The 12,335-nt window shown below is 40.1% G+C and overlaps 1 protein-coding gene across 3 annotated transcripts in view; it reads right to left on the bottom strand.

The window, feature by feature from the left end:
* Positions 1 to 12,335, bottom strand: part of LOC138751598 (cyclic AMP-responsive element-binding protein 5-like) — a 422,160-nt gene that overhangs the window by 140,812 nt on the left and 269,013 nt on the right. For all 3 annotated transcript variants that reach the window (XM_069914109.1, XM_069914110.1, XM_069914111.1), the window contains one exon: positions 6,839 to 6,989. In XM_069914109.1, coding sequence (XP_069770210.1) covers positions 6,839 to 6,989 — 151 coding nt within the window. The remainder of the gene's footprint in view (positions 1 to 6,838; positions 6,990 to 12,335) is intronic.

Raw genomic sequence — 12,335 nt, forward strand, 5'->3', positions numbered from 1 at the left:
AATTTGTTTGTCCTTTTTCCTTGATGCCAATACCGTTCTTTCAGCTTGTTCTGTTTTAAGCTGCCAAGCTAGTATTTTGTGTGTTTTTTTCTCCTAGCTCATAATACTTCTGCTTTGTCTTCATTATGTTCTTCTCCACCTTATTCATTTGTAGTGTTTCACATTTTATTTTTTTTGTTGGCCAATTCTCTTCTTTTTGTTGTATCTTCCCTTGTTGCTAGTTCTTTTTCTGTACTTACTATTTCCCTTTCCAGCTGTTCTTTTTCCCGATTGTAGTCCTTCTTCATCTTAGTTACATAACTTATTATCTGCCCTCTGATGAAGGCTGTCATTGCATCCCATAATATAAATTTATCTTTCACTGATTCCTTATTTATTTCAAAGTACATTTTAATTTGGTGCTCAATGAATTCTCTAAAATCCTGCCTTTTAAGTAGCATGGAGTTTAATCTCTATCTATATGTTCTTGGTGGGATGTCCTCCAGCTCTATTGCTAATAACAGGGGTGAGTGATCTGATAACAATCTAGCTTTATATTCTATTTTCCTAACTCTCCCTTGGATATAGGCTGACAACAGGAACAGGTCAATCCTTGAGTATGTTTTATGTCTATTCGAGTAATATGAATATTCCTTCTCCTTTGGGTGTTGTCTCCTCCATATGTCCATAAGTTGCATTTCTTGCATTGATTTAACCATAAATTTGTCTACTTTGTTCTTTCTGCTAGTCTTTTGTCCAGTTTTATCCATCTTTGAATCCAAATTAAGGTTAAAGTCCCCTCCTATCAATATATTCCCCTGCGTATCTACAATCTTCAAAAAGATATCTTGCATAAACTTTTGATCCTTTTCATTAGGTGCATATATATTGAGCAAATTCCAAAATTCTGAATATATCTGACATTTTATCATTACATACCTCCCTGCTGGATCTATTATTTCCTCCTCTATTTTGATTGGTACATTTTTGTTGATTAATATAGCTACACCTCTGGCTTTTAAATTATATGATGCTGGCGCTATATGCCCTACCCAATCTCTCCTTAATTTCTTGTGTTCCACTTCAGTTAGATGCGATCCTGCACGAATGCTATATCAATTTTTTCTTTTTTCAGTAAATTTAATAGCCTCTTCCTTTGAATTTGGTTATATATTCCATTAATATTTATAGTGATATAGTTCAATATGGCCATTTCATACTTTGTTTACATCTCAATTCTGCTTCCTCACCACCACCTTTTCCCCATTTCCATTTCTCAGCTTTCTTTTTTTGAGTGCACTGTATGGCAACACTTCTAAAACATAAAATACTTCAACCACTCCCACATCTAAAATTCGCTTAACCCCAAGTGTCCCCACCACTCTCTGAGTCACCCCTTGTCCCTTGCTGGGCAACCACAACTCCCTTCTCCATTCAGACTGCAAACCCGTTAGCAAGTATCAACTGATTTCGCAGTGACTGTTATTCTTTCCCACCCAACCCCCTCCAGAAAAGACTTTTATCTTCACATTACAACATTAATGTTCTTCTCTTTTTCTTTTTATGTTTTATTTATTATTAATTTTTTTTAACCCCCTCCTCTTTGTTTCCCCTTCTCCCTTATTTCCCTTTTCTTCCCTCCTTTAGTTCTTTCTTATACATTATTTTTACTTCTTTATATGCAGCTTGTCGTCATTCTTTGTTCTTGTTACATCTCTTCATCCCTCTTTCTGTCTTGCAGGCGTTCTGCAAATTCTCGTGCTTTCTCCAGATCAGAGAACAGTCTGTTTTTCTGCCCCGGGATAACTATTTTAAGCACCGTTGGATATCTTAACATAAATTTATAGCCTTTCTTCCATAGGATCAATTTTGCTGCATTAAACTCCTTCCTATTCTTCAGGAGCTCAAAACTTATGTCTGGGTAGAAAAAAAAATTGACCTTTGTATTCCAGTGGCTTTTTTGTCTTCTCTCATTTTATTAATTGCCTTCTCCAATATATTTTCTCTTGTCGTATATCTCAGGTATTTTACTAAAACAGATCTTGGCTTTTGTTGCGACTGTGGTTTCAGGGCTAATGTTCTGTGTGTTCTTTCTATTTCCATTCCTTCCTGCATTTCTGGCTGTCCCAGGACCTTTGGGATCCATTCTTTTATAAATTCTTTCATATCTTTGCCTTCTTCATCTTCCTTAAGGCCCACAATCTTTATATTGTTTTGCCTACTATAGTTTTCCATTATATCCATCTTCTGACCTAATAACTCCTGTGTTTCTTTAACTTTTTTATCATTTTCTTCTAATTTTCTTATTAAGTCGTTCACTTCCATAATCTACCGCCATTATACATTCTTCCACATTTTCTAATCTTTTTCCTACATCTGTTATGACCAGCTCTATTCTACTCACTTTTTTCTGTACTTTTCACTTTTCTTTTTACTTCACTAAATTCTAGTGTCAGCCATTCTTTTAATGTTTTCATTTGTTCTTGAAAAATTTTTTTATCTATGTACTGTCCATTCATTTTACCTCCTATTCCTCTGTGCAGAGCTTGGTGTTCTCCTTCTTCTTCTTCTGTGTCTGCTCTTGGGTTTGTGTCTTCTATTTCTCTTCATTGTATCTGTGTCTCTTCTGACTTTCTTGTTGAGCTGCTTGTCTCAGTTTGTTGGGTATTTTTTTCCATGTTGTCTTGATGTTGGTCCTCTTCTTCTGTTGTGTCTCTAGTTTCCTTTTTTCATTCTCACCCCTCCCGTTCCCGTTACTTTCTTTATCTTCCTGCTGGGAGCCCTGTTGTTGGGTCTTTCTCAGCTGTTTGTGCTGTGGAGTTTCACTCCACAGCTGGTCCCCCCTCCCGTCGGTGTTGTCTTTGTTGTGCACATTGTGCACCTCTGTTTGGCTCCATGAGCCATTTTTGCAGTCCTGCGGTTAGTGGGTCGCGACCCTGCGGGGTCTCCACTAACCTCGGGGAGTGGGCTCCTCTTTCCACTGTGGGTCACTGCTTTTTCGTGCACCTTTCTCTTCCGGTGTCTTTCTTTCTTTTCTTCCCGTTATTTTTGGCTTTTCTTTCTTAGGTGCCATTTCCTCCACACCTTTATTTTTTATTTGTTGTGATTTGTGTCTTTGGCTTTGCTTTTTCCTCACTTTTTTCTTTTTTTTCTGGAGAGGGCTGGTATTTTCCTACCGGCCACTACTCTATCATGTGACTCCTCCGATTGGAGAGAATTCTGAAGAACCATTTACCATTGTGAAAGTGAAATGTCTTACCAACATTTCTGGATTCTTTTCTATCACATACATATTTTCAATTGTCCAAAGCAACCTTTGGAGCACTGCATGGTGTAATGGAAGATTTAAATCGTGTTTTATTTTTAATTTTGCAGTTTTTGCTTCTGCAAGGCTGAGAACCATTGTATTCAAAGTGATAAGCTGAAAATGATGTTATTCAATAGAAGCCTAGGCATGCTAGCTTGCTCGCTTATCTTTCTTACTGTGCTGGGAATAGGTGCTTGGGTAAGCAGTTTTTGGGTATATAAGCCATGGTTCCGCTGCTGAAGTTTGAGACTCTCCGAGAGGTGGCAACATCTCTCAGCAAGAAGAACTCTAGAGTCCAGCCAACGTCTCGGTCGGTGGAGGTGGAGAAGCTGCTAACGGCACCCCGACAACCTACTACAAGTGTGCGGTCGTTGCCTCGCTTCGGCAGTTGGGACCAGTCCAGATGTTGATAAGTATAGTTGGGAAGGGCTAGCATAATGTAGTTTGAAATCAGCTTTTGAATTTGTAATAAACATTTGTATAAACTGAACTGCTCTCGGTGTGTGTGTCTATTTTCTTTCGGTTGCTCAAACACTGTGACCAATCTAAAACGAACAAAGGTACAAGTTTACCCAGGACAATTGGCGCTACGAGCAGGATTGGTCTCACGATGTTTCACTGAAAGAAAGAGATGAGCCCCGAGCAGATCTTGATTCCGGGATGGACTTCCAGAGATGATGGGTTTGTCATGTTGGCCAATATCCTGTCTTTGTTGGGACCACCCATTAGTTGTGATGAGAAGTTATACCCATCGAGTGCACCTCTGGGAGAGCGGGCTGCCACTCTCCTTCGAGAAAGTAAATTTCTTGGTAAAAAGGGGACACTGATGGACGGTTTTTGGCTGCAGGCCACAGTCTTACGCCACTCCATTCAGTGTGAAGCAAAATCAGTTCAAAGAGAAGTAGAATCTCAGCACAAGAGAGAGCAACTAGAGGAGGAGCTAGAAGCCCTGAGACAACACTGTTCCATGATGAGCGAGATTGTTTGCACCAGTCAGGACCAACCCAAACAATGGGAGGATAAGCATGTCCAAACGATCTGCTGTAATATTAAACTCTGGCAGCAGCTCTGTGCAGATAAGGAAAGGCATGGAGTAGAACCCGATCCATATCGTATTCGTGCCATGATAAGGAATGGCGACGATCCTGATGTAATTGATGAATGGGACGGGAATATCTGGAATGATGACAATGGTAATAATGCAGATACTCCTCAGCATGTGCCTAACATACTGCCCTCTCCACCTGCTGTTCACGCCCGCCCAGTAAGGCAGCAGACTTCACAAACAGACGGAAGGGGGGATGATGTAAGGGTAGAGATTGAAGGGATAGATACCCCGGTCTCCCAAGCGGACCCAGGGGAAGATACCCAAACCCCTGCTTATTCTCTCTGGCCTACCCCTCTACAGGTACAATCGATGGGTACACGAACAGAGTGGCCATTTGGGGTAGAAGGGATCAGTTATGTGGGCCTGTACACATGCCTTACCCGTCCATCAGGATGATATCTGCATGGTCGAGCTTACATGCCCAGCATGCCAGCTTGTGAAGTCCTGCACCGTTCCTCCTGGTCCGCATGGCCAAATAAGACGGGGAGCTCGCTCAGCGGTCTGGCAAATTGATTACATAGGCCCCATGCCAGACTGTATAGGTAAATGTTATGTCCTAGAAATGGTTGACACCTTTTTAAGCCTGGTTTTTGCTTTTCCCACTATGACAGCTGACCAAGCTAGCACTATCCAAGGACTAAACCATTTAATTTCTCGTTATGATATTCCATAGGAGATTCAGTCTGATAATGGCTCGCACTTCTCCAGGAAGGCAATCTGTGATTGGGTTTCTTATGGGTTCACCATATTCCTTATTACCCGCAGGCTGCGGGTTAGTTGAACGAATGAACGGCTTACTGAAGGAACAAATTCGTTTGTTAACACCACTGGGGACCCTGAAGGGATGGTGCCATGTGCTGCAGCAGGCAGTGGACAATTTGAATCATTGCCCTTTAAAAGGAGGTACACCTTTCCACCGACTTCTTCACACTTCTGTACTACAGCCTATTCCAGAGGAAAAACAATCATTGCCTCCCACTCCCGAACTAGAGAATGCCGGACAAAAGGTATGGGTGGCACCAACAGGTAGTGGCCCTCCTGTAAAAGGGGAAATAGTGACTAGCTTGTCTCAGAAATTACCATGACTGGGCACTAAAATTACAAAGAAAAGGCTGCAAGAGTCAGTGGGTCAGGTAGCATCAAGTGAGAGAGAAGTACAGGAAGGGTTACCGTTTCATGTCAATGGGGTTTTAATGGAACATCATCAATTTGAAATGTAATTTCTGTTTTTTTTCCCCACATGTGCTGTCTGGCCAATTGACAACATTCTCTGGTTAAATTTTTGGTTTCCAGTAGCTGCAGCCAGCAACCCCATGGGGAAAATTTTATATTATTCTTTAATTGTTTATCATATAACCAAGGTACAGATACCCAAACCTACTATCTCCTACAATCTCTCTCAACCTCAGTCAACCCACTCACCAATGATTCCCTAATCATCCAATTAATTACATGAGAATATAAGAAAAAGGAGCAGGAGTAGACCATCTGGCATGTCAAACCTGCATTGCCATTCAATAAGATCATAGAACCTGATGTGGCCTCCTCCATATCAGCAAGACCAAGCATGGACAAGACAACCATTTTGCATTATACCTGCACTTTTGTCTGTAGTGGTCCTATAGAACTCCTGGTTGATGCCATTTCAATGCTCCTTCGCACAACAATCTTTCTGAGCCCGGCCTTCTCCATTACTTTACCTTCTGCCAGAGCATTGATTTTTCCACTTTCAGGTATCTCATCCTTTCTTTCTTCTGATCCAACCAGCTTCTCCCACATTCCCCTCCAAATTTCTCCTTTTCAAACCCTTCCTTCCAGCTTCTTGCCATCTGATTTTGTTTTCCTCCCTCATCTGGTTCCATTCACCCATCATCCTTTCCTCATCTAATTCCCCCAATCATATTCCATACTTAACAGATTCCAACATCTGCAGCCTCTTTTATCTCCACTTATCACTTTCTGACCTCTCTCTCCACCTTCACCCTTCACTCACTCATCTGGCTTCGTCTGCCCCTATTTTTTCTCTCTCCTGATCGGCCTCTCTCACTGGATGCGGTCCACACCAGTCACTCACCCACCCCCACCTGCCCACATCTGCCCATCAAACCCTTACTCACCCACTTCCATCCTGCCAACCTCTGACTTCTTTATAATGATGCACTCTCAGGAGTGATGCAGGGACTTAAACCTAAAATGTCAACCATCTGTCTCCCTTCACAGATGCTGCATGATCACAGATTCCTTCAGCAGTTTGTTTTTTGCTCCACATTCCAGCATCTGCAGACTCTTGTTGCCTTGTTAGGCTGCACCACTCTGGAGTCCAATGAGAGAGAACTTACATTAAAGTTGAAATGTTAACATTGCTTTCAGCCATGTGTTCCTTGTCATGGTCCTGCATTGGATGGTAATGTGACTACAATATTTAGAGCAGAAAAATCACTTACTGTCATCAGTACTGCAGAAGATCCTGGCATTGTGGAATTGGGAAGGCTGCCAGGCATGGACCCTGGCATGGACCCTGGCATGGACCCTGGCATGGGTTGCTTTTGTCTGTTTTGAAGATGGAGCAGCGAAGATAGAGATCCTGGGACGGGCCTGATGGAATAAACACAGTTTAAGTATATCAGAAAATAAGCTTAGAAAACAGAATAGCCCATGAGAAGAATCTAATCAAAGTACAATTGCCTCAATGGTGTACTCTTACACTCTAACTTAGACAACAAAAGATGAGTGGGAACGAACAGGGTTAAAGACTTTAAATAAAGAGAACATATAAAAAATGCATATGGAGGTATGGGCTATCTTACGGCAGTATTCGTCAAGGCCAATCCTGCCACAAATCAGAAGGAAGCTTTGTCGATACATATAGATCGAGATCACACAGTGAGTTTGGGAGTCTGATTTAGCATTCAGTACTCCTGCACATCTACTGAAGGGACAGAGCACTGGCTAACTGGCTGCTGGTTCTGGGACGTTTTGGATCATGGCTACGAGTTCTCCAGTGTTGTAAAAGAAAATAATAAAAATTCAATTTGTGCACAAAATAAAAATCCTAGAAGCTACAAAACCTGGCAGTGACAGGAGCCAGAAGCTCAACAAGCCTCTGCAAGTACTTTGTGCAACTCCATTTAGCTTTCCCTTCATCAATGGCGGTTTTGCTTTCATCTTCCCACCCCCACTACTGTGGTCATTAATCTTTCTGTCTCTTTCAACTTCAGCATTTCTCTTCCTTCAGAGTGTAACACACTTCATCCTGCCACAGTAGTATATTTATATTGCTCTTTAGTCAGGCAAGCAACAAGGACAGAGTATCTAATCAAACATGCTTTGTAGATGGCAAACAACATTGAACTAACAGCAGTGGTTGATTCAACAATATATCAAACCACATGAAACACATTGTGTATTTATGAAACACATAGGTCTTAGAGGTACACTGTTTCTCCTCATAATTGTAACAAACCTCTAACAAAAATAAGCAGCTAAGTATTTTACCCAATACCAACCAAGACAAAATTACAAAAGTAAATTATTTGCAAATTCTCTCTCTCTCTCAACAGCCATAAATTCAACAGAACATAAATCTACTCATTTTCTAATTGTTCCAGTTATAAACATTCAATAAAAACTGCACATAACAGTTCAACAGTATGTATCTCTAATGGTTATAAATTCACTAAAGTGATATCTCCGACAGGTTTCACATACAACAATCAGCCCAGTATCATACTTCCATTGTACTCCTGTGTTTACTTGCGAGTCAGGGAACATAAACATAGCTATCACCAGCAATTAATTAACTCTACAAATTTGTGGACTTTCAAAAACAATTCTTATAAAGTCACAGAAGGAATATTAAAGTTCTCCTCAGGCTTTGTTTGTAGCCTGGTGCGCATCATTACATGTAATTTTATCCCAACATTTCTAAGGAGAGCCACCTGTCTTTTCTACGTTCCCCTCCCCAGAAATATGCCTACATGCCTTAACATCTCGTGGAAGTGTGGCTGCTTATTTCTCATTCTTCATGGTCTCCTTGTTAACCTGTTAGGCCTGGTGAGGCATCTATGGAGCTGAAATTGCCAGTCATCTTTCCACCCAACCTAAGTTGCTCCCGGATTTGAAAGTTATGCATTTTAATCCCCGTGGTAGGCTCATACAGAAAGTTACAAGACATGAAATCCATGGAAACATGACTGTGCAAATTTGGAATTGATTTGACTAAAGATGGCAAGGGAGGGTGGTAGTAGGTGAAGTGTGCGGTGCCTGGTGCCTGGTGCCTGAAGGTCAGTAACTAATGGTGTTCCACAGGTATCTGTTCTGGAACCCCTGCTCTTGATGATTTTTACAAACGACTTGAATGAGGAAGTGGAGTTGTAGGTCAATAAGATCTGAAGTGCTGTGGATAGTATAGGAGGTACAATTGATTATACAGGATGCAGAATTGGCCAGAGAAGTGGCAGATAAAGTTCAACATGAAAAAAATGTAAAGTGGTGCCCTTGAAGACAGAGTACGTGGTTAATGGCAGTGTGGAGTAAGAGAAGGGTCTTGTGGTCCAAGTTCACAGATCCCTCAAGGTTGCTGCACAAGTTGATAGGGTGGTTAAGAAGGAGTACAGCATGTTGGCCTTCATTAGTTGGGGATTGAGTTCAGAAGCAGTGAGATAATATTAAAGCTCCTTAAAACTCTGGTTGCCCCACAGTTACTTCTGGTCACCTCATTAGAGAAAGGATGTGGAAACTTTGGAGAAGATACAGAGGACAACGAAGATGGCGGTGCTGCTGAAGCCACTGCAGTGGCAGCGCTGCCACTGGTGCGGACCCACAGGGAGTGAGGGAGCAGAGATGGAGTGCTCCCATGGGATCCACCAACCCAGTTGGCTCCCCTCTGCTCTGCATGGGCTTTGAATAGCCCATTGAGGGAGCCAACGGTGGGTTTATTTGAGATCCTGCAACCTTGGGGTCTGCCCCCAAGATGGTGACACCTTATTAATCAGCAGCAGCCACAAGGGGCTGCAAAGAACTGGAGCAAGACCCCGGAAAATGGGAAGACCAACCCCCGTCCGAGAGGGAGAAGCACAAGAGATGACCTGCGGGGATAATGACCATGGTGGAGGACCAGTGAGGGGGCTCTGCAGCTGGCTGCTAGTTACTTAAAGCGAGGAACCCACGGAGGCTGTACACTGCTGGAGACTGCTATTGGGAGACTCACGTAATGCTGCAGACTGGCTCGAAATGGCCGGAGGGGTACCAGGTATCAGAACCGAGATGAGAAGAGGTGCTGAGGGCACCAAAGAGTCCCTGACCATGACGGAGGTTCGGATCTTTAGCTCGGGTTGCCAGTGGTTTGGACTGGACTCTGGGAGGCCGCGGAGGCTGCAGAAGTGCTGGAGACAAATCTACGGACACTCAGTGACTCTGAGGGGGGAGGGGGGATACTCTCTTTTGCTTCTCTTTCTCTGACTGTAAGAAATGTAAGAGGCACCTAGGCAATTTATGCTGGTGGAAAATCTGTGTGCGTTGCAGCAGGCAAAAAGGAATTTTATGTAATAGGACACTACTTTATTTTATTACTATTACAATAAATTGAATCTTGAATCTTAAGGAGATTTACCAGGATGTTGCCTGGATTGGAGAACATGTATTGAAAGATGATCTTAAAAGATCTATTGCATTTTTTGAAAGAAAAGCTCTTTCCTCTCTTCAATCCAGCAAAACTCTCAGTCTGGAGTGTTATACTAGTGAGTTTTTAAAATATTTTGCTAACATGCTAATGCCTTGGTAGTGTAGGCTGTTTAACAATTTTGTATCCCTTGGAACTTTGCCGTGGACATTTTATGAAGCATCAATTTTGTTAATTCCTAAGAAAGATAAGGACCCTTTAGTGCAGTAATTCTCAACCTTTTTCTTTCCATTCACTTTAAATATTCTCTACACCATCGGTGCTCTGTGTTTAGTAAGGGATTGCTTAAGGTGGTATGTGGGTGGAAAGAAAAAAGTTTTAAAACCATTGTTTCAATCATACCTAATTGACTCGTTAAGTGCACAGTTTCATAACTCCAAAGGAAATGGGCCAGTAACAATTTTTCTAAAGTAAAATATTTCAGTGACAATTGGGTCTAGAGCAGTGATTCTCAACCTTTCCTTCCCATGGTATGTGAGTGGAAATTTAGTTGGTGCTTCCTACAGACCAGTATCATTGTTGAATGTTGATTGCAAAGTTCTTTTTAAGATTTTACTTTTTAGATTGGAAACCATTCTTCTTCAGATAATTTCCATGGACAAACAAGATTTATAAAGAATTGTTATTCACATTTTAATATCCGTAGGTTAATGAATATTATATACTCTCCATCAACTAAAATTCCAGAATGTATAGAATTGTTAGATGCAGAAAAGGCTTTCAAGAGAGTAGAATGGAAATAACTGTTCGAGGCTTGGAAAGATTAAATTTTGGTCCTGGTTTTATTTCATGGATTAATTTGATTATCATGCTCCTGTTTCTGGTGTAATTAATAATAATCAAAAATCCTCTTTTTAAAAAAAATGTTTTGAGGAGCCAGACAGGATTTTCCATTAAGTCCTTTAGTATTTAACCAAGCCTTGCAGCCTTTAGCAATAGCACTTCATGACTCCAGTGATATTCAGGGTATTAACAGAGGAGAAACAATTCCTAAGGTGTTTTTATATGCAGATAATCTTTTAGTATTCATTTCAGATCCTGAGAAATCTATTTCTTCAATGGCGCCTTTGCTTTCCCAATTCAGTATTTTTTCAGGATATAAAATGAATCTCCACAAGACTGAACTATTTTCAATGAATAAGCAGGTACCTATCTATAAGCATATAAATTTTAGAGTGGTTAAAGAACATTTTACATTTCTTTGGGTTAAGATCACTAAAAAAAATTAAAGATTTATACAAATTTAATTTTCTCCCTTTGATTGACTATGTGAAACAAACACTTTCTAGATGGTCTCCATTGCCATACTTTAATAGGTTGCATAAATGCTATCAAGATGATAACTTTACCCAAATTTTTGTATATATTGCAAGCAGTTCCAGTTTTTACTTCTAAATCAATTTTTGATAAAATTGACCCCAAAATTTCCTTTTATATGTTGAATAATAAGAATGCTAGGTTGAGTAAATTTCATTTGCAGAAATTAAAGAAAGATGGTGGTGTGGATTTACCTAATCTTAGATTTTATTATTGGGCAGTTAATATTCAATATATTATTTTTTGGGTATATTATTCTGACAAACCAAAATGCCCTCATTGGACAGATTTGGAATTGAAATCTGTAAAGAGGTATTTATTAGCTTCCTATTGGGAGCTGCTCTTCCTTTTACAAATTCTAAAATTAGTAGATATACCTTTAACACAATACCTAAACATACATTACAGATTTGGTTTCAATTTTGCAAATTTTTTTTATTGAAATAATTTTAGTTTATCTAGTACCATTTATCTTAACATTTTTTCCTCGTTGTCTATAATTAATTAACCCTTTTCTGTTTGGAAAAGCAAAGGAATTGTTCATTTATCAGATTTGTTTATAGATGGATGTGTAATGTCTTTTGATATAATATCTAACACATATAATATACCTAGGCCACATTTTTTTAGATATTTCCAAGTTGGAAATTTTTTGAATAAGACATTACATACCTTTCCTATATCATATCAACCTGATTTGGATTATATTCTTTTTCATTTGAATCCTTCCCAAAAGGGTTTAATAGGTAATATTTATAATAATTTTTTTAAATTGCAATTGATCTCTGATGATAAAATTAGAGGAGCTTGGGAATAGGAACTTTGGGAAAGATTTTTGGAATGGTTAATACCTCTTCATTATGTGCTTGACATGCATTGATTCAATTTAAAGTGGTACATTGGGTTCATATGTTGAAAGATAAATAGGCCCATATCTTTCCTAA

The sequence above is a fragment of the Narcine bancroftii genome, chromosome 1 (assembly GCF_036971445.1).
Source record: "Narcine bancroftii isolate sNarBan1 chromosome 1, sNarBan1.hap1, whole genome shotgun sequence".
NCBI lineage: Eukaryota > Metazoa > Chordata > Chondrichthyes > Torpediniformes > Narcinidae > Narcine > Narcine bancroftii.